Source organism: Mobula birostris, chromosome 24 (assembly GCF_030028105.1).
Source record: "Mobula birostris isolate sMobBir1 chromosome 24, sMobBir1.hap1, whole genome shotgun sequence".
In the NCBI taxonomy this organism is placed as follows: Eukaryota; Metazoa; Chordata; class Chondrichthyes; order Myliobatiformes; family Myliobatidae; genus Mobula; species Mobula birostris.
The window spans coordinates 8,860,228-8,883,855 of record NC_092393.1 but is presented as its reverse complement, the minus strand read 5'-3'; the positions used below and the strand labels follow the sequence as shown (position 1 = coordinate 8,883,855).

The 23,628-nt window shown below is 41.8% G+C and overlaps 1 protein-coding gene across 1 annotated transcript in view; it reads right to left on the bottom strand.

Moving 5' to 3' along the window:
- LOC140187032 (fas-binding factor 1 homolog) overlaps window positions 1-23,628 on the bottom strand; it is a 139,403-nt gene that overhangs the window by 111,756 nt on the left and 4,019 nt on the right. The window contains exons 3-8 of the mRNA XM_072241897.1: window positions 17,553-17,580; window positions 11,324-11,365; window positions 7,449-7,530; window positions 6,898-6,958; window positions 6,045-6,095; window positions 2,870-3,011 (exon numbers count right to left, since the gene is read on the bottom strand). Coding sequence (XP_072097998.1) covers window positions 2,870-3,011; window positions 6,045-6,095; window positions 6,898-6,958; window positions 7,449-7,530; window positions 11,324-11,365; window positions 17,553-17,580 — 406 coding nt within the window. The remainder of the gene's footprint in view (window positions 1-2,869; window positions 3,012-6,044; window positions 6,096-6,897; window positions 6,959-7,448; window positions 7,531-11,323; window positions 11,366-17,552; window positions 17,581-23,628) is intronic.

The following is a 23,628-nucleotide window of genomic DNA, read 5'->3' as shown; positions in this document are numbered from 1 at the left end:
TAGTTGGGATCACAGAGACATGGCTCCAGGGTGACCAGGGATGGGAGCTCAACATTCAGGAGGGATAGACATGAAAGAAAAGGAGGTGGGGTAGCATTGCTGGTCAGAGAGGAGATTAACGCAATAGAAAGGAAGGACATTAGCCGAGAGGATGTGGAATCGATATGGGTAGAACTGTATAACACTAAGGGGCAGAAAACGCTGGTGGGAGTTGTGTACAGGCCACCTAACAGTAGTAGTGAGGTTGGGGATGGTATTAAACGGGAAATTAGAAATGTGTGCAATAAAGGTACAGCAGTTATAATGGGTGACTTCAATCTACATATAGATTGGGTGAACCAAATTGGTAAAGGTGCTGAGGAAGAGGATTTCTTGGAATGTATGCGGGATGGTTTTTTGAACCAACATGTCGAGCAACCAACTAGACAGCAGGCTATTCTAGACTGGGTATTGAGCAATGAGGAAAGGTTAATTAGCAATCTTGTCGTGAGACGCCCCTTGGGTAAGAGTGACCATAATATGGTGGAATTCTTCATTAAGATGGAGAGTGACATAGTTAATTCAGAAACAAAGGTTCTGAACTTAAAGAAGGGCAACTTTGAAGGTATGAGACGTGAATTAGCTAAGATAGACTGGCAAATGACACTTAAAGGGTTGATGGTGGATATGCAATGGCAAGCATTTAAAGATCGCATGGATGAACTACAACAATTGTTCATCCCAGTTTGGCAAAAGAATAAATCAAGGAAGGTAGTGCACCCTTGGCTGACAAGGGAAATTAGGGATAGTATCAATTCCAAAGAAGCAGCATACAAATTAGCCAGAAAAAGTGGCTCACCTGAGGACTGGGAGAAATTCAGAGTCCAGCAGAGGAGGAGAAAGGGCTTAATTAGGAAAGGGAAAAAAGATTATGGGAGAAAACCGGCAGGGAACATAAAAACTGACTCTAAAAACTTTTATAGATATGTGAAAAGAAAAAGATTGGTTAAGACAAATGTAGGTCCCCTACAGACAGAAACAGGTGAATTGATTATGCAAGGACATGGCAGACCAATTGAATAGCTACTTTGGTTCTGTCTTCACTAAGGAGGACATAAATAATCTTCCGGAAATAGTAGGGGACAGAGGGTCCAGTGAGATGGAGGAACTGAGGGAAATACATGTTAGTAGGGAAGTGGTGTTAGGTAAATTGAAGGGATTGAAGGCAGATAAATCCCCAGGGCCAGGGTGCTTAAGGAAGTAGCCCAAGAAATAGTGGATGCATTAGTGATAAGTGTTTCGATTCTGGACTAGTTCCTGAGGATTGGAGGGTGACTAATGTAACCCCACTTTTTAAAAAGGGAGGGAGAGAGAAATTGGGGAATTATAGACTGGTTAGCTTAACATTGGTGGTGGGGAAAATGCTAGAGTCAGTTATCAAAGATGTGATAACAGCACATTTGGAAAGCGGTGAAATCATCGGACAAAGTCAGCATGGATTTGTGAAAGGAAAATCATGTCTGACGAATCTCATAGAATTTTTTGAGGATGTAACTAGTAGAGTGGATAGCGAAGAACCAGTGGATGTGGTATATTTGGATTTTCAAAAGGCTTTTGACAAGGTTCCACACGGAAGATTAGTGTGCAAACTTAAAGCACACGGTATTGGGGGTAAGGTATTGATGTGGATAGAGAATTGGTTGGCAGAGAGGAAGCAAAGAGTGGGAATAAACAGGACCTTTTCAGAATGGCAGGCAGTGACTAGTGGGGTACCGCCAGGCTCAGTGCTGGGACCCCAGTTGTTTACAGTATATATTAATGACTTAGATGAGGGAATTAAATGCAGCATCTCCAAGCCTGCGGATGACACAAAGCTGGGCGGCAGTGTTTGCTGTGAGGAGGATGCTAAGAGGATGCAGGGTGACTTGGATAGGTTAGGTGAGTGGGCAAATTCATGGCAGATGCAATTTAATGTGGATAAATGTGAGGTTATCCACTTTGGTGGCAAAAACAGGAAAACAGATTATCTGAATGGTAGCCCATTAGAAAAAGGGGAGGTGCAACGAGACCTGGGTCTCATTATAAACCAGTCATTGAAAGTGGGCATACAGGTACAGCAGGCAGTGAAAAAGGCGAATGGTATGCTGGCATTCATAGCAAGAGGATTCGAGTAGGGAGGTACTACTGCAGTTGTACAAGGCCTTGGTGAGACCACACCTGGAGTATTGTGTGCAGTTTTGGTCCCCTAATCTGAGGAAAGACATCCTTGCCATAGAGGGAGTACAAAGAAGGTTCACCAGATTGATTCCTGGGATGGCAGGACTTTCATATAATGAAAGACTGGATCGACTAGGCTTATACTCGTTGGAATTTAGAAGATTGAGGGGGGATCTTATTGAAACATATAAAATCCTAAAGGGATTGGACAGGCTAGATGCAGGAAGATTGTTCCCGAGGTTGAGGAAGTCCAGAACGAGGGGTCACAGTTTGAGGATAAAGGGGAAGCCTTTTAGGACCGAGATTAGGAAAAACTTCTTCACACAGAGAGTGGTGAATTTGTGGAATTCTCTGCCACAGGAAACAGTTGAGGCCAGTTCATTGGCTATATTTAAGAGGGAGTTAGATATGGCCCTTGTGGCTAAAGGGATCAGGAGCTATGGAGGAAAGGCTGGTACAGGGTTCTGAGTTGGATGATCAGCCATGATCATACTGAATGGCAGTGCAGGCTCGAAGGGCCGAATGGCCTACTCCTGCACCTATTTTCTATGTTTCTATGTGATGGATTTAGATGGATTGGGTTTCCAATTATAAAAAGTAAATCACAAAAAAGGCTCAAATTTCTTCAACTTTCCCACATTTTTCTGGAGCTTGCATTGTTACTTGTAGTTACCTTTCGCATCTGAAGGTCTATGTACAGTTCTGGACGATTCTGGTTTGGAGCCTTTTGTGACAGCAGGATATTCAGCACGTTGAGTTGGAGCAGAGGGCCGGTTCTTCTTCCCAAAGAGGTCAGCATCCATGTCATCAATATCCTGCATATTAAAAATACAGGAAAGGATAATGGAGGCTAGTTGTTGTTGTTGTAGAGGATTACCTACGCAAGAGGACAGTAGTTCAAAAAAGACGATGACCAAGATATGAAACTTGTAATGTGAGCACTGGCAGCAGAACAATAATCATAGAAACTGTCCAGTTAAAATCAGAATACAAACTGCTGGATGAACTCAGTGGATCAGACAATTGAAAATTTAAGTCTTACCTTTCTGGCTAGATGAACAGTCTCAACCCAGAATATCTACTGTCCATTTCCCACTATTGATGCTGCCTGAGTGCCTGAGTCATTGAGTTACTCCAGCAGTTTGTTTTTCTTTAGCATTGTACTTAATATTTAGAAGTGCCAGCGCTTATTTAAAAGCAGATTTTTAAAAAATCAAAATCTGCAAGTTCCAATATCGATATAAAATGGCCAGGTATAAAGCTTTAGCAACGATTGACAAAACCCCTCAACGTAGCAAAACATCTTAGAGAGACAAAAGGCCACAACTTATGAGAATGAAGTTACAAACTATTTATAAAGAATCAGTGTTTAAGACTGACATCTGAAGATGAGGAGGAATGCATATTTGAAATGAGAAGTACAGCACGATGGCATTGCAATTTTGACATTAGTGCTAAATTCACAGGAATAGAGTCAGAAGAGGAAGGAATTGAAACTGAAATGGGGGAAAAGCCATAGCAGAGGATTCTGAATTCAATGCAAACTTGTACTTAAGCCCCCTCAAACTGAGGAGCAGCTTTCTTGAACTGCTGTAATCCATCTCTTATTTTTGAGTAGGAATTAGGCCCAGTAATGGTGATAAGTTTTCAAGACAGAAGGTGTACAACTTGGAGGAGTGTAACTGTTGCGCTCCTAATTATAGATGGTTCAGGCATAAGGAGCAATATTAATGTGGCCACACAGATAACTGATATACACTTCATCCACTAGTGAATGTTCAGGATCGTGGATTGAGTACCCAACCAAATGGGTCAACTAACAAGTTCCTGATGATGTTGAGCTTCAAGTTTTGTTGGAGTGGCACCCACTCAGGGTAGCACAGTACAGGTAATCCCTGCATTACAGCAGTTCAGATAACAGAAGTTCACCCTTGCAGAATTCACAATTCATTACTCAAAAATTTGAAACTTGGAATTAAATTAACTTCCATTAGATTTACGTGTTGCAAAGTAAATAAAATAATTTTTTCAACTCCCACTTTTTGACTTCTGGGGCTTCATATTACCGAAAAACAAGGTGTACTTAATCCTAAGTACACGTTTTCACTCTTAGTAACGCGAGGTTTTGGGTTTTTCCTGGGTTATGGTGCATGGTTAAATGCCTTGGATAGTCATTTTCTTATGTATTCATTTTTCAGGGTCTGGGTATCACTGGTTAAGGCCAGTATTTAATCCCTTCTCTAACTGTCTTCTGAAAAGTAATGTAGAGCTGCCTTTGTAAACTGCTGCAATTTTTCTAATGAACTATTCCTACAGAACTGTCAGGTCTGGAGTTCCAAGGTACAAACCCAGTAACAATTAAGGAAAAGCAATGCCAGGGTAATAAGAAACTTGGAGAGAAGCATACAGCTGATAATGTAAGCGTGTACCTGAACCCAGCATGTAGAAGTCACTGTTTGAAAGGTTCTGTTGGAATAGCTGGGAGGGCGGAGCTTAGGATGAAGGTGCCTAACGGCGACTCCTCTGCTTGCACCTTCAGAAACAGCTCTACTTCTATCTTTAATACCTCTCTTTTCTCCTTTTGAAGACCCTGACCTGGAGTTACACACTGACTTTGGTTCTTTGCAGAAATGGGACCCACACTCAGGGCCTTGCGACCGTCCGCTTTTTGACATGCCAAGGACGCGGCCTGGAAGACTAGTGCACCTTCAGGGTGCCGGATTTTCATGGCTCTGGAGGCAGGCAGACTCGAGTCCGGTGCCGCTGACTGTTGCATTGTGGGAGATAGATCATAAGCAGCGAGCTGGCTGCTGGCTGTGTGCCCAGAGACCCGAGTTCTTTGGGCATGGAGCTCGGAAAAAGCTACACAACAGACTTTTAACACCATAAATCAGCCAGTTGTTCTGTTATGTCTCTCCTCTCACTGTGAAATGGGGACACCTCTTTTTTCCCTTATTAGGGAGAGAGGGAGCCTGCCGTATGTTGAATTACTGGGTGACCGAGTATGCTTTGGGGTACTGCAAGTCTGTGTCTTCATTGATGCTTTGCTGCATGCTTGAGTGCTCGGTGGGGGGTACCAATGCTTTTTTGCTGGTGGGGGGGTCGTTGCTTTGCTACTGTTTATGCGTGGGACAGGGGAGCTGAAGGGGCTTTGGGGTTGTAACACTTAACTGTCATTCATTCTTTGCGGCACTTCTCTGTTTTCATGGATGTTTGCGAAGAAAAAGCATTTCAGGATGTATATTGCACACATTTCTGTGACATTAAATGTATCTATTGAAAACAGTGACATAATTCTGAAAGCAATACACACTGTAGCCACAATGCTCCAGTAATGGAGGAAATTAGTGTTTAGGGTAGTAGAAGAGGTATTAATCAGACGTCTGCTTTGTGGCGGATGGTACCAAATCTCTTGCTGGATATTACCACACGTGTCAAATGGGAAGTGAGGTGTGGGCTGGGCCTAATTTTAGGACATGTATTTTGTACCATTTTTGTCAATAGAATTAGTTTAGGTGAAGGTTGGGTGACTGTGTTAGTCTGAGAGGAAAGGCTATAGAAAGCAATATTCTAATTCTCCAGTTTGCATCTATTCATTCGCATTCCTGAATTTTCTGTTCTTAGTGCAGTTTCTGCATTACCTGCTGTTCAAAAACTGGCCTGTTCAAGACAAATCAGATTGTCACTCAGAGTGGAAGCAATAGTGAGTGATTATGGCAGCGAGGAGTATCTATGCGATTAAATTATAATGTTAGGCCTCATCTAATGCAAGTATTGAACCTATCTATTCATTAGGTTCTAAAAAAGAGAGCAAGGGGCAACCATTATAACTTATTACATAAACTTACCTTCATTGTTTCTAATAGAGCCTGGTGATCAACCTCTGAAATCTCAGACTCCTACACAAAGAGAACAAAGTCCTTTACACAATGCTCAGTACTGTTCCCTTCAGTACAACTTCAACCAATTATTCCCATATAGTCAAGAATTCAGCCAGTTATTCCCAATTTGTAAATGCAACTTTCTATTAAAGGTTTCCACAGGTGTAATCAAACCAGTTAGGGGGAGGAAAAATGATGGGGGGATGAATACTGGTGGGTTTCACATTTCAGCTTCTTAAAGAACACGGGAAGTCAGACTGTCTGGAATTCTCACAAACTCAGTTAAGTGTATAGATTATTCTCAAGGCACAAAACAATGTAAGGAATAAAATTTACCCTGAATTAGGATTTACCATAGATTAGTCAAAAACTGGATGGCCTTGAAAATATATCAGACAATTAATATATCATATTTCTAAAGTGATCTCAAAACACAATTCAATCTTTCACATTACCTTGTCACCAGGTTCTGACTTCTGAGCTCATGTAGTAAGTACTATGATTAGAGCAGCACGGAAGAATAGAAAACAGGAGTGGGCCATTTGGCCTTTCAAACTTACTCCCCCATTCAATACAATCATAGCTGAATATTCATCTCAATAAATTACATTACATGTAGACCGTTCTTGGAACCTTTATATAAGCCAGAGAATATCTTCGCATAAAATGTTTTCCTCCTCAGAGGAATCTGATCGTGGCAATTTCTTCGGTCCAGATTTTCTATTGTCCGGCACGATTAAGTCTCAAAGGTGCTAGACTAGAGAATTTCAGCCTGTATTAAGTGTGGACTAAGCAGTATTAAGGAAAGACACACACTCACATCGTTGTCCTTGGCAGCCTCCTGTGCTAACTTATTAAAAAAGTCATCATCCAGCAATGACCTGAAAAGGAAAAACACCTAATGCATGAATCACTAAATATACAGAGACCCCGCAGTTTTAATTATAACATACAGTCCATTTCAAGGACAACAGGATTTGACAATATTGTTCATGGCTCAGGACATTTTAATGCAACTTGAAAGCTAAATTAAGCTTGCAAACTCCTTCAAATTCAAGCAACACACATCAAAGTTGCTGGTGGACGCAGCAGGCCAGGCAGCATCTCTTGGAAGAGGTACAGTCAACGTTTCAGGCCGAGACCCTTCGTCCTGACAAAGGGTCTCAGCCTGAAATGTCGACTGTACCTCTTCCTAGAGATGCTGCCTGGCCTGCTGTGTTCACCAGCAATTTTGATGTGTGTTGCTTGAATTTCCAGCATCTGCAGAATTCCTCGTGTTTGCGTTTTCAAATTCAAGCTCTATTTGCACAAAGCATATATTCACACAGCATGGCTACTGTTCCTTCAGTCAAGCAGGCTGCTAACGCATACTTTTTGTTACTTCTGGATGTTGCGGGAGCTGATCTCCTGGGGGTGTTTCCTGATTGTATGGCAGGGAAGATGGATTTTTTATCTGCAAAACAAAGTCACAGAATTAAAACAGTTGGCATGCCAATACATTCTCAAACCACTGCTTCAATGCAATACTTTAAATTATTTTGCCATCACAACTCAGGACATGAAGCTGAAATTACAAAAGTTTCCAAGACTAGTTGCGAGTTCCCAGAGATAGCAATGGTAAACAGTAAAGTGATTCACCAATATAAAGTCAAAATTTATTTTTAAACTCAACTGGAAGATTATCCTTTCTCACCTCAATTAAATTAATAACGCAGCTTAAACTTAAATTTTATTCTCTCATTGCCTGCAAGAGTGAGTGGAGGTGTTGCTTGCCTTACTGCTTGGGAACAGTCACTGTTTTTGAGTCTGGTGCTCCTGATGTGGACGCTGCATCATGAAGAGATCCTTTATGAAGTTACTGGCCCTTTTCTGCCACCTTTCTTTATATATCCTTGATGGCAGGTAGGCTCGTGCCAGTGATGCGTTGGGCAGAGCCTGCAGTGCAGTTTCTATACCATACAGTGATGCAGTATATTAGGATGCTCTCTGCTGCACATTTGTAGAAAGACATGAGTACATATCTGGGATTCCTAACCTGAAGTCCATAGACCCCTCAGTTAATGTTAAGGGTTCAGGGCATAAAAAAGGTTGGGAACCCATGGTATAGATGTACATAGTCCAGCTCTTTTCAGCCTCCTCAGAAAGTAGAGATGCTGGTGAGCTTTCCCAATTGTATAGTACAGAGGCATGAAAAGTTTGGGTATCCCTGGTCAAAATTTCTGTTACTGTGAATAGCTAAGTGAGTAAAAGATGATCTGATTTCCAAAAGGCATAAAGTTAAAGATGACACATTTCTTTAATATTTTAAGCAAGATTTTTTTAAATTTCCATCTTTTATAGTTTCAAAATAACAAAAAAGGAAAAGGGCTCAAAGCAAAGGTTTGGCAACCTGCATGCTCACTGCTTAGTAACACCCCGCCTTGGCAAGTATCACAGCTTGTAAACGCTTTCTGCAGCCAGTTAAGAGTCTTTCAATTCCTGTTTGCGGGATTTTCACCCATTCTTCCTTACAAAAAGCTTCTAGCTCTGTGAGATTCTTGGGCCGTCTTGCATGCACTGCTCTTTTGAGGTCTATCCACAGATTTTCGATGATGTTTAGGTCGGGGGACTGTGAGGGCCATGGCCAAACCTTCAGCTTGCGCCTCTTCAGATAGTCCATTGTGGATTTTGAGGATTGTTTAGGATCATTATCCTGTTGGAGAAGCCATCCTCTTTTCATCTGCAGCTTTTTTTTTTTTTTTTTTTTTTTACAGACGGTGTGACGTTGGCTTCCAGAATTTGCTGGTATTTATTTGAATTAATTCTTCCCTCTACCAGCAAATGTTCCCCGTGCCACTGGCTGCAACACAAGCAAAAAGCATGATCGATCCACCCCGTGCTTAACAGTTGGAGGTGTTCTTTTCATGAAATTCTGCACCCTTTTTTCTCCAAACATATCTTTGCTCATTGCGGCCAAAAAGCTCTATTTTACCTTCATCAGTCCACAAGACTTGTTTCCAAAATGCATTAGGCTTGTTTAGATGTTCCTTTGCAAACTTCTGACGCCGAATTTTGTGGTGAGGACGCAGAAAAGGTTTTCTTCTGATGACTCTTCCACGAAGGTCATACTTGAGCAGGTGTTGCTACACAGTAGAACAGTGCACCACAACTCCAGAGTCTGCTACATCTTCCTACGGGTCTTTTGCAGTCAAACGGAGGTTTTGATTTGCCTTTCTAGCAATCCTCTGAGCAGTTCTCTCAGCAAGTTTTCTTGGTCTTCCAGACCTCAACTTGACCTCCACTATTTCTTAATTACATTACGAACTGAGGAAACGGCTACCTGAAAATGCTTTGCTATCTTCTTATAGCCTTCTCCTGCTTTGAGGGCATCATTTCTTTTAATTTTCAGAGTGCTAAGGCAGCTGCTTAGAGGAGCCCATGGCTGCTGATTGTTGGACAAGGCTTGAGGAGTCAGGGTATTTGTAAAGCTTTGAAATTTGCATCACCTGGCCTTTCCTAACGATGACTGTGAACAAGCCATAGCCCTAACAAGATAATTAAGGTCTGAGACCTTGGTGAAAGTTATCTGAGAGCTCAAATCTCTTGGGGTGCCCAAACTTTTGCATGGTGCTCTTTTCCTTTTTTTCACTCTAAAATGTACAAAACAAAAAAAATACACTAATCTTGCTTAACTGTTGAAAAAAATGTTTTATCTTTAACTTTATGACTTTTAGAGATCAGTTCATCTTCTACTCACTTAACTCTTCACAGTAACAGAAATCTTGACCGGGGCGCCCAAACTTTTGCATACCACTGTATGTGTTCTGGGATCGCGAATCAGAATTAGAATCAGATTTGTTGTCACCAGCACGTGTCATGAAACTTGTTATCTTAGCAGCAGCAGTTCAATGCAATACATTATATAGAAAAAAAATAATAAATAAATTACAGTATATATACAATTAATAGATTAAAAATTGTACAAAAACAGAAATAATATGTTAAAAAAGTGAGATAGTGTTCATGGGATTAATGTCTATTTAGGAAGTCAATGGCAGAGGGGAAGAAGCTGTTCCTAAATTGCTGTGTGCCTTCAGGCTTCTGTATCTCCTACCTGATGATGGTAACAGTGAGAAAGGGGCATGCCCTAGGTGCTGGGGGTCCTTAATAATGGACGCTGCCTTATTGAGACACCGCTCCTTGAAGATGCCCGTGGCAGTGAGAGGTTGAAAGTGTCCTTGAATACTCCCGCCAGTTGGTTGGCACAAGTTTTCAGAGACTTACCACGTACTCCATTGTGTGAGATGTGCACTCCCAGGAGATTGAAACTGCGGCATTGTAAATAGGGGTGTGGGTGGTCAAAGGTGCAATGCCAACAATGGACCTTCACACTGCATACCACTGAAAATAAAACTTTTTTTTTCCACTGTTAGATCCAAGTTCTAGGCTTTAGAATGGAGAAAACAGTGAAGAAACATTTGTTTTGACAGAGTTCAGAACTGGTACATGAAGTGTTTTGGCACAACATGTAGTTGAGATACAGATGCGGCCTATTTTAAAGGAAAGGAAATACTTCGGCAATTTACAAAGTTATGAAGAACAAGTGCAGGATAGGTTTTGGATCATTTCAGCAAAGCTAGTACCTAGATAGGAGATTCATTAGTCCTTTCTGACAGGTAAAGATGTATGGTTTTGAATCTGGTCTCTGACACCTTGTTTCTACACTCTGGACATTTGATAAGCAAAATAAGCCCTTATGAGGAAAGTGCATAGATTTCTATCAGACAAAAAGAAATTCTATAGGTATGTTTCAGTTCAGTTTAATTCAGAAATTTGCAAGGTAATTGATGGCTGTGAAAAAGATGATCAAATTAAATGTTTTTTTTTTCTCTCCTCTGCACACTTAGCATGTTTAAGCTGGCACACAGAGTCCTGTGTCATCTCTTTCTTTCTTAGGGCTTCAAACTGAACCTTCCTCCTTCCCAAATTATTCTTTTCTGAAACTATACAACGTGCATCATTTCCCCATTAATGTTTCACTTATCCTTTCTCTGTTGTTACTCTTCAATATAAACTCTCAGCATTAAGCACTGAGTTTTTATTTCCCCAACTAAAACAAACAAACTTTCTTCAGTCAGCTCTCTGTCATACAAAATATCCCTACAATCCTGTTGTTCCACAGGTGGGCAATAGAGTTGATTTTTAACCATTTAAAGAATAAAGCAAGCAAATAATGCATGAATAATGAACCATTTGGATCGAGTTACCATCGTCACCAAGCAGGTCATCCAGAACATCATCAATCGACTCTGAAAGAAAAAGGTGCAATGGTAGAACCATTAACATAACCGTTTCCCTACTTGCTTGCTTTATAATAAAGCCATATAACTACACAGTGCAGAAAGATGAGAAAATATGGAGATGCTAGAAATACTGGCCACACATACAAAATACTGGTGGAACTCAACAGGCCAGGCAGCATCTATGGAAAAGAGTGAACAGTGGACATTTCAGCCCAAGACCCTTCATCAGGACTGGAGAAAAAAAAGATAAGTTAGAGCAAGAATGTGCAGAGGGTCAAGGATGAAGTACAAAGTAGTAGGTGATAGGTGAAACCAGGAGAGGGAAAGGGGTGAAGTAAAGAGGTGGGAAGCTGATAGGTAAAAGAGATAAAGAGCTAGAGAAGGGAGAAGATAAAAGACCATAGAAGAAAGAGAAGGGGAAGGAGCACCAGAGGGAGGTGATGGGCAGATAAGGAAATAAGATGAGAGCGGGAAACTGGAATGGGGAATGGTGAAGTGGGTGGGGGCGGGGGACAATTACTAGAAGTTAGCAAAATCGACGTCCATGCCATTAAGTTGGAGGCCACATAAGGGAATATAAGGTGTTACTCCTCCAACCTGAATGTGGCCTCATCATGGCAGTAGAGGAGGCCACGGACTGACATGTCGCAATGGTCTTCTATCAGCTCTCATCAGATTCCCCCTTCTTCAGCCCTTTATCTCTTTCACCTATCATCGTCTCAGTTCTTTATTTCACCCCCCCCCCCCAAGTTTCACCTATCACCTACCACCTTGTACTTTTTCCTCCCCTCCCGCCCCCCCCCCCCCCCCATCCTTGTTTCCAGCCCTGGCCCAGTTCATCGACTGCTTACTCTTTTTCATAGATGCTGCACAGCCTGCTGTGTTTCTCCAATATTTTGTGCAATATAGAAAGAGATAATTTTCCCTTTGTGTCTGCTATCTCTGAGTTATCTAATTAAAGCAACTCTCCTGATCCTTCCATTTAAATCTGCAAATATCTCCATGTACTCAATTGTAATGAAGTATACTTACAGAATAAGGCACAAGGGATCCATAGAAGCACACAGTATAAAAGGAGGGAAATTATGTTGGAACTCCATAAAATATTAGTTAGGCTGCAGTTTGTGTTTGGAGTCTAGTTCTGGTCATCTAGCCTTCAGAAACAGGTGAAAACTCAAGAAATGAGACAGGAAACCATTACTAGCATAGTTCGGAGCTTGAGATTAGAAGGTTAAGAAAAGATTTCAATAGGTGTTCAAGATCATGATGTGTTTAAGTAGAGTGTTCCCATTCACGGATTAACATGAGAAGCACTTGATAGCTTGGACCTGTACACACTGGAGTTTAGAAGAATTGGGTGGAAGGGTTGGATCTCATTGAAACCTGCTGAATATTGAAAGGCCTAGATAGAGTGGATAAGGAGAGTATGTTTCCTTTTGCGGGAGAGTGTAGGACCAGAGGGCATAGCCTCAGAGTAGAAAAACATGCCTTTAGAATAGACATAATAAGAAATTATCACGTCTATTCTAAATATTCTGTCTATTTAGCCAGAGGGTGGAGAATCCATGGAATTAATTGCCACAGACAGCTGTAGAGGCCAAGTTATTAGATTAGATTATGAGGACACTCAGTCCTCATTTATTGTCGTTTAGAAATGCATGAATTAGGAAATGATACAATATTCCTCCAGAGTGATATCACAAAAAAAAGGACAAACCAAAGACTAACACTGACAAAACCACATAATTATAACATATAGTTACAACAGTGCAAAGCAATACCATAATTTGATGAAGAGCAGACAATAGGCATGGTAAAATAAAATCTCAAAGTCCCGATCAACTCCCGATAGTCCCTGATAGCAGGTGGCAAAAGGGAGAAACTCTCCCTGCCATAATTCTCCAGGCACCGACAACTGCCGATGCATTGGAAGCACCTGACCACAGCCGACTCTGAGCCCATCCGAAAACTTCGAGCCTCCGACCAGCCCCTCCCACACAGCCTCCCGAGCATCTTCAACCTCGCCCTGGCCACCGAAACTAGCAAAGCCGAGGACTCGGGGCCTTCTCCTCTGGAGATTCCGGTTCACACAGTAGCAGCGGCAGCGAAGCAGGCATTTCAGAAGTTTCTCCAGATGTTCCTCCGTGCTCTCTCACATCTGTCTCCATTAAATCAGGATTGTGCACGGCACCCTACTTGACAGATGACAGACATCACCGGAGTGGCCGCGCACGCTGCGTCACCTCCTCTATCTCCTCCTCCTCCTTATTGATCATAAGACTATAAAGCATAGGAGCAGAATTAGGCAATGCTGCTCATCGAGTCTGCTCCACTATTATATCATGGCTGATTTATTATCTCTCTCAACTCCATTCTCCTACATTAACCCAGTAACTATTATTGCCCTTACTAATCAAGAACCTATCATCTATCAAACTCTGCCCTAAATATACCCAATGACTTGGTATGCACAGCCATCTGTAGCAATGAATTCACACAGATTCAACACCCTCAGGCTACAGAAAATTTTCCTCAGTCTGCGTTCTAAATGGATGTTCATCTATTCCGAGTCTGTGCCCTCCGGTCCTATACTCCCCCACTGTGGGAAATATCCTCTCGATATCCACTATCTGGGCCTTTCAATATTCGATAGATTTCAATGAGATCCCCACCCCCATTCTTCTAAACTCCAGCAAGAAGAGGCCTACAGCCATCAAACTCTCCTCATATGTTAACCCTTTCATTCCCAGAATCATTCCATGAAACTCCAATATCATCACATCTTTTCTTAGGTAGGAGGCCCAAAACTACTCACAATACTCCAAGTACAGTCTGACCAATTCCTTATAAAGACTCAGATTACATCCATGTTTTTATATTTTAGTCCTCTCAAAATGAATGCTAACATTGCATTTGTCTTCCTTACCACTGACTAAACCTGCAAGTTAACCTTAGAGGATTCAGCACAAGAGCTTCCAGGTCCCTTTGCATCTCTGATTTTTTAATTTTCTCCCTATTTAAAAATAGTCCATGCCATTATTTCTCCTGCCAAAGTGCATGACCATGCACTTCCCTACACTATATTCCATCTGCCACTTCTTTGCACGCTCTCTTAATCTGTCTATGTCCTTCTGCAGACACCCTGCTTCCTCAACACTACATGCTCCTCCACCTATTTTCATATTGTCCACACACTTGGCCACAAAGCCACTAATTCCTTTATCCAAATCATTGACATATAATATAAATAGAAGTGGTTCCAAACCAACCCCACCCCTGCGGCACACCATTAGTCACCGGCAGCCAACTAGAAAATGCCCCCTTATTCCCACTCTTCCCTTCTTGCCAGTCAGCCAATCTACTGTCCGTGCTAGTATTTTTTCTGGAAGATAATGGCTCTTATTAAGCAGCCTCATGAGAGGCCTTCTGAAAATCCAAATAAACAACATCCACTGACTCTCCTTTGCCTATCCTGCCTGTTATTTCCTCAAAGAATTCCAACAAATGTCAGGCAAGATTTCCTCTTAAGGAAGCCATATTGACTTTGGCCTATTTGTCATATGTGCCTCTAAGTACCCCAAAACCTCATCCTTAACAATGGATTCCAGCATCTTCCCAACCATTGAAGTCAGGCTAACTGACCTACAATTTCCTTTCTTCTGTTCCCTCCCTTCTTAAGGAGTGAAGTGACATTTTCAATTTTCCAGTCATCCTTAACCATTCCAGAATCTAGTGATTCATGAAAGGTCATGACTAATGCCTCCACAATCTCTGCAGCCACCTCTTTCTGAATCCAGGGGTGTAGTCGATCTGGTCGAGGTGACTTATCTGCCTTCAGACCTTTCAGCTTCTCAAGCACCTTCTCTTTAGTAATGGCAACGACATTCACTTTTGCCCCCAACACTCACATTTTTAGCATTTTTCTAGTGTCTTCCAGAGTGAATACTGGTGCAAAATACTTAAAAAGTTCATCTGCCGTTTCCTTGTCCATTACATGGCTTGCCCACAGAAGGCAAAGGGTGGTTGTAGATGGTTTGTATCCTGCATGGAGGTCGGTGACCAGTGGAGTTCGCAGGGATCTGTTCTGGGACCCCTCCACTTTGTGATTTTTATATACGACTTGGATGACGAAGTAGAAGGATGGTTAGTAAGCTGGGGGTGTTGTGGATAGTCAGGAGTGTTGTCAGAGGTTACAGCATAACATAGATAGGATGCAGAACTGGGCTGAGAAGTGGCAGATATAGTTCAACCCAGATAAATGTGAAGTGGTTCAATTTTGCAGACAGAATATAATATTAATAGTAAGACTCTTGGCAATGTGGAGGATCAGCGACATGCTTGGGGTCTTTGTCCATAGGACAGTCAAAGCTGCTGCACAGGTTGACAGTGTTGTTAAGAAAGCGTATGGTAAGTTAGCCTTCATTAACCATGGGATTGAGTTCAAGGTAATGTTGAGTGAGGTAATGTTACAGCTATCCAAGACCTTAGTTAGACCCCACTTGGAGTACTGTGTTCAGTTCTGGTCACCTCATTACACTTCACCACATCTGGACACTATAGAGAGAGTGCAGAGGAGATTTACAAGGATATTGTCTGGATTGGAGAGCATGCCTTATGAAAACAGGTTGAGTGAACTTGGCCTTTTCTCCTTGGAGTAATGGAGGATGAGAGGTGACTTGATAGAGGTGTATAAAATGATGAGAGGCATTGATTGTGTGGATAGCCAGAGGCTTTTTCCCAAGAATGAAATGGCTAACATGAGGGGGCATAGTTTCCAGGTGCTCGAAAGTAGGTACAAGGGGGATGTTGGATGTCAGTTTTTCCACACAGAGAGTGGTAGGTGCATGGAATGCACTGCCAGTGAAGGTAGTAGAGGCGGATACAATAGGGTCTTTTAAGGGACTCTTAGATAGGTACATGGAGCTTAGAAAAATAGAGGGCTACGTGGTAGGGAAATTCTAGGCAATTCCATTCGGATATGTCCATACATGGCCTCCTCTACTGCCATGATGAGGCTAAACGCAGGTTGAAGGAGCAACACCTCATATACCATCTGGGTAGTCTCCAGCCCCTTGGTATGAACATCGAATTCTCCAACTTCCAGTAATTCCCCCCCCCTCCCTTCCCCTATCCCAGTTTCACTCTGCCCCCTCCCCTAGCTGCCTACTACTTCCCTTATGGTTCCGCCTCCTTCTACATTGAGCATTGAGAGCTTTCCCTTTTTCCTTCTTCATCTTTCCTGCCTCCCCTCCCTGCTTCCCCTCCCCCACCCCTTACTGGTTTTTCATCTGGACCCTACCAGCCTTCTCCTTCCCAACCTCCCCCCACCTTCTTTATACGGCCTCTGCCCCTTCCCCCTACAGTCCTGATGAAGGGTTCCGGCCTGAAATGTTGACTGATCATTTCCACGAATGCTGCCCCACCTGCTGAGTTCCTCCAGCGTGCTGTGAGTGCTTCCTAGAGTAGTTATATGGTCGGCACAACATTGTGGGCCAAAGGGCCTGTAATGTGCTGTAGATTTCTATGTTTCAATGTTATGTTACTAACTCTCCAGCATTATTTTCCACTTGTCTCTCTTTTACTCTTTACATTTCTGAAAAAACCTTTTGTATCCTCTTTTATATTAACATCTAGCTTCCCTTCATATTTCATCTCTTCTCTTTTTATTGTTTTTTTGTTGTCTTCTGGTGATTTTTAAAAGCTTCTTAACCCTCTAATGCCCACTATTTTTGCTATATTATATGCCCTTTCTTTTGCTTTTGTCCTGTCTTTGACTTCTCTTGTCAGCCACGGTTGCCTCATCCTCCCTTTACCAACTGTGTATATTAGATAACTGTGTCACTGAGTATACTTAAAGCAGAGGTTGATAGGGTCTTGATTGGTAAGGGTAGCAAAGCAAGAGGCAGCAGAATGGGATTGAGAGGGGAAACAATTCAGCCATGATGAAATGGCGGAGTAGACTCAATTAATGAAATGGCCTAATTCTGCTCCTATGTCTAATGGTCTTGATGTTACATCTGAGAAAAGGTTCACTTCCTTGATTGTCCAGAGTCAGTGCTACAAGTGGAATCCCAGCGTTCACTCCAATAAAGGTAGGCACTTTGTTGTTCAATGATGTGTAAATGCTTCTGCCATCAATGGCTCTTCCCTTTGAAAGCAAGTGAATAAAATTAGAAGACATATTGTTGCCTACCTCGAAAACCTTTCTTCTGTTTTGATACCTGAAATACAAAAAATAACCAATTCATTCACATTTTACTCTCAATGTAATAAACCTTTAAAAGCTCTAAAAGAAAAACTCCTGTAGCAAAAAAAATTAAAATATAAAATTATTAAAACTAAGTAATCTTTCAAAATAACACTGCACAAAATTCATTTCAATGGCACATAAGCATGAAGATCTGTGGGATACAGTCATGAGGACACTGAAAATGCATCATAGATATCTACCGGATTATATAGAATTGGACAGATTACAGTCGGTCCCCCCATATCTGCGGATTGAAAATACTGTATGGGTTCCCCTCACTATCCAAAGGTAGAGCAGAAATGGCATAAAGCGAAGAAGCAATTACGATTAATTTATATGGGAAAAAGTTTTTGAGCATTCCCAGACCCAAAAAATAACCTACCAAATCATACCAAATAACACAGAAAACTTAAAATAACAGTAACATATAGTAAAAGCAGGAATGCTATGATAAATACACAGCCTATATAAAGTAGAAATAATGTATGTACAGTACAGTGTAGTTTCACTTACCAGAATCGGGGAAGACAGCGAGCACACTGGAAGGTTCACGTATTTTTCTATCATACAGTTCTTAGCTAGCACTCAAAACTTCCTGCATTTAGTTGGGTTGCTAGTAGCTTATTACTTTTATCTCCAAACACATAAAATTGACTTTTTAATTTAAGCAGATTTCTTTCAATAGGATAAGTTAGTAATAAATTATATTGTGATTGAAGTTCAACCCTTTGTTTAAATAAATCAACATTAGGAGAAACTGCATAAGTGTTATCCAAGTCAGTTCAAAGCTATGGCGTGCACGCTGCCTCTATAATGGCTCGCTGCAAAACAAATGCTGAATGCTATTTTCACTTTTCGCCACTCTCACTGCTCGGGCTGCACACTGCCTCAGTAACGGCTCGCTGCAAAACAAACTCTGAACGCTATTTTCACCGAGGCAGTATCAGTGTTCCCAAAAGAGCTATGATGGTTGCGTCTGTACTGAACATGTACAGACTTTTTTCTTGTCATTATTCCCTAAACAATACAGTATAACAACTATTTACATAGCATTTCCATTGTATTAGGTATTATAAGTAATCTAGAGATGATTTAAAGTATACAGTATACAGGAGGATGTGCGTAGGTTATATGCAAACACTATACCATTTTATATAAGGGAGTTGAGCATCTGCGAAATTTGGTATCCACGGGGGGGCCCAGAACCAATCACCTGCAGATACGGAGGGCTGACTGTACTTGATATCAAATTATCCAATGTGGACTGTAGCATGTAATGTACAGGCCTCCTCTAACCTTAAACAATTGAATGTGTTCAGAGACAGAAGGGACTCCCCATCAGTACTATTTAAAGAAATCAATCATTACCTTTAGATTAATTGCCAGGTAACTTTTTCAATATTTGCTATGATTCTAAAAGGAATTAGCATTTTAAGGTCACTTGTGGTTGCAGAAATCTACAGAAAACAAAAGGGATTAACCTACTTTCACCTCATCTTCACTTATCTACCTGATGCAAACGTCCTGATGTGGTAAGAAATGCCACTTACAAATTGCCTATTGCTAATTCCCATCTTGACATGGGACATTCTTCACCATGTTGTGTGACACCATTATTGTGCTAGATTAGCTCAAAATTGAGCATTGTATTCTTGAAAGCTTCTAATTGCTCCGAACAAGTGACCCAGCCTCACCAAAGTGGATTGAAATCAATAATATGCTTAAATATTTTAATAATAAGGTGGAGAAGAAACCCAATAGGCTGAATCACCTTGGACCCAGTCTATTGTTGAGACTAATTTAAAGCAGTACCCCACCCTGTTCCACAAGGATCAGTGCGAGGAGCTCTGCTATTTAAGATATATGTAAGTGATTTCAACAGAAATACAGGTGAACTGATTAGTAAATTTGCATATTTGTGAGTTGTGGTTAGTGAAGAACGTTTGTTAGCAGGTTTGGGATGACAATGCTGAATTACAAGTCTAATGCTGGTGAATGAGCAGGAGGGCTACATGGAGTACATAGTGCAGACTAAGGAAGAGAAAGCACAACCTTATTCAAGGTGTGAAACACCATCTTGACTGCCAATGACAAGACGGTATCTACGATATTTTCACCTCTTTCAGATAAACAGAATTCTCAATGCTGGGCGAGCAGCTATGTTCTTTAATCAACATCTAATCCACCTATTATTACAATAAGGATGATCAATGCCTTTCAAAATGATTGTTAATTCACCAATGTTTGGCTTGACTTCAAAGACATTAATCACAACATACACTTTAAGTTTTTCGGCACTTCTTCCCTGTTCTGCACAAGTCTGTACAGAAACTGCTCATTCCCATTTAAGGTGATGTTTAAGGTGAGAATTCAAAGGAAGTCAAAGCCTTCAACTCCTCCATTAACAATAACCCAACACCAGAAAAGTAACAACCTCTTCCAGTGTTTTCCTCTAATGGGTTGACTGATCTACTACCTTGTTTCTGTAACTCTTGATACCTCTGTTTAAATATTTTTTTCTGAACTCAAATCTCACAATACATCTGACAAATTTAAGTTCATTATAGTAAACTAATCGGAGATAAAACAGTGAATGTGAAACTATAAGATTGTTGCAAAAACCCAGGATGCTTACTCATATCCTTGTTACGTCCTTACCAGAATCAGAATTAGTATCCAGCTTAATATCACTGGCATACGTTGTGAAATTTGTTCTTATGCGGCAGTGGTGCAATGCAATACATAATAATAAAATCTGTGAATTACAGGAAATATATATAAATAAAATAGTTTAATTAAATGAGCAGTCCAAAGTAAGTAGTGAGGTAGCGTTCATGGGTTCAACGTCCATTCAGAAATCCGATGGCAGAGGGAAAGAAGTTGTTCCTGAATCATTGTGTATGTGCTTTCAGGATCCTGTATCTCCTCCCTGATGGCAGCAATGAGAAGGGGGCACGTCCCGGGTGATGAGGGTCCTTAATGATGTATGCCGCCTTTTTGATGCATCACTCCTTGAAGATGTCCTGGATGCTACAGAAACTAGTGCCCATAAATGAGTTGAATTCACAAATTTCTAGTTTCTTTCGATCCTGTGCAGTGCCCCCTGCCCCACACCAGACGATGATACAAACAGTTAGAATGTTCTCCACGTTTGCAAGTGTCTTTGGTGACATACCACACCTCTTCAAACTCCTAATGAAATTTAGCAGCTGTCATGCCTTCTTCGTAACTGCATAGATTTGTTGGGCCCAGGATAAATCCTCAGAGACACCCAGGAACTTGAAAGTGCTCAGTCTTTCCAGTTCCGATCCACTGTGTGGTCCCTCATCTTACCCATTCTGACATCCACCATCAGTTCTTTGGTCTTATTGACATTGAGTGCCAGGCTGTTGCCACGAGAAACACTCAACTCGCTGATATATCTCACTTCTGCACGCCCTCTCATCACCATCTGAGATTATGCCAACAACAGTTGTGTCGTCAGCAAATTTATAGATGGCATTTGAGCTGTGCCCTAGCCACACAGTCATGCTTGTCAAGAGTAGAGCAGTGGCCTAAGCACACATCCTTGAGGTGCGCTAGTGTCAATTATCAGCAAGGTGACGTTATTCCTGATCTGCACAGACCGTGGTCTTCCAGTGAGGAAGTCAAGGATCCAGTTGCGGAGGGAGGTACAAAGGCCTAATCTGGTCAATGTATAACTCTATAGAGTACCTCAGTTATTCAAAGGTTTCAAAGGTACATTTAACGTCAGAGAAATATATACAATATACATCCTGAAATGCTTTTTCTTCACAACCATCCATGAAAACAGAGGAGTGTCCCAAAGAATGAATGACAGTTAAATGTTAGAACCCCAAAGCCCCCCCCAGCTCCGCCCTCCCATGCGTAAACAGCAGCAAAACAACAATCCCCTCCTCCCCTACCAGCAAAAAAAAAGCAGCATAGCACACTTTGACACAGACTTGCAGTATCCCAAAGACTACTTGTTCACCCAGTAATTCAACATACCACAGGCTCCCTCTCCCTCCCCCTAATAAGGGAAAAAGAGGTGTCCCATTTCACAGCGAGAGGGGAGACATAACACAACAACTCACTGATTTATGATGTTAAAAGTCCATTGCATTGCTCTTTCCAAGCTCTGTGCCTAAAGAACTCAGGTCTCTGGGCTCACAGCCAGCAGCCAGCTTGCTGCTTTCGATCTTCCATCTCCCACGGCACACTGATTCCCTACGGAGGCACAGACCTCGAGTGTGCCCGCCTTCAGAGTCACAAAATACCAGAGCTCAGAAGGCGAGCTAAGTTTCTAGGCCGCGTCCTTGGTATATCAAATAACAGCCAGTCATGAGACCCCGAGAACAGGTCCCATTCCCGCTATTCAATTGCAAGATGAAGATAGCCACTGTTTTTGGGCCCCTGATATAGAAAGGTTTAATAACCCCAAGTCTATAAAAATTAGTCATTGAAACTATTCCCACCAATACCTCCAAAATTCAGCCCTTCTACCACAAAGAGGGGCAAGGACAGAAGGTGTCAGGAAACACAACCACCTGCAGATTTCCTTCTACATGGAAATGTATTGCCACTCCATTTCCTGACACTGCTTACTACCAAAATAGTGGGAGTGCCTCCACTGGAGAGACTGCTGTTGTTTAAGAAGGCACCATTGCCACCATCCTTCCCAAGGGCACTTAGGCATGCTCCACGGATGCTCTACTTCCAATGAAGCCCACATGACGTGAATGAAAACATTTTTAAAAATTAAAACTATAAGATAATAAGATGAAGGAGCAGAAGTCGGCCATTCAGCCCATCGAGTCTGCTCCGCCATTTTATCATGAGCTGATCCATTCTCCCATTTAGTCCCACTCCCCGCCTTCTCACCATAACATTTGATGCCCTGGCTATTCAGATACCGATCAATCTCTGTCTTAAATACACCCAATAACTTGGCCTCCACTGCCGCCTGTGGCAATAAATTCCACAGACTCACCACCCTCTGGCTAAAAAAATTTCTTCACATCTCTGTTCTGAACGGGTGCCCTTCAATCCTTAACTCATACCCTCTTGTACTAGACTGCTCCCACCATGGGAAACAACTTTGCCACATCCACTCTGTCCATGCCTTTCAACATTCAAAATGTTTCTATGAGGTCCCCCCTCATTCTTTGCAACTCCAAGGAGTACAGTCCAAGAGCGGACAAACTTTCCTCATATGTTAAACCTCTCATTCCCAGAATCATTCTAGTGAATCTTCTCTGAACCCTCTCCAATGTCAGCACATCCTTTCTTAAATAAGGAGCCCAAAACTGCCCACAGTACTCCAAGTGAGGTCTTACCAGTGCCTTATAGAGCCTCAACATCACATCCCTGCTCCTATACTCTATTCTTCTAGAAATGAATGCCAACATTGCATTCACCTTCTTCATCACCGACTCAACCTGGAGGTTAACCTTAAGGGTATCCTGTACGAGGACTCCCAAGTCCCGTTGCATCTCAGAACTTTGAATTTTCTCCCCATTTAAATAATAGTCTGCCCATTTATTTCTTCTACCAAAGTGCACAACCATACACTTTCCAACATTGTATTTCATTTGCCACTTCTCTGCCCATTCTCCCAATCTATCCAAGTCTCTCTGCAGACTCTCTGTTTCCTCAGCACTACCAGCTCCTTGTGGAGGAATTTTCAATCATCAAAGGGTTAAAATGAACAAAATGGGAAAAATGCTTAAAGCCTGTGAAAGGTGGGAGGGGGGGCAGGAACTGAATGCACCAGTCTGTCCTTGCTTTTGTAATTCTTTATCACATAGTAGCATTTTTCTGCTAGAGCGGCCTCCTTATCGTGATTAAAGGGCAACAGAATGTACTGTGTGTCTGCACAGAGGTCATGTATCAGGGTTGACTGTGAATGTTGATTTAAACCTCAAGGCCTGCATCCTACTGCCTCATCGATGGGATGTGCTGTGATCTTGAGTGCATGAACAGCTGATAACTAACCGATACCCCTGCTTGTAGAGCT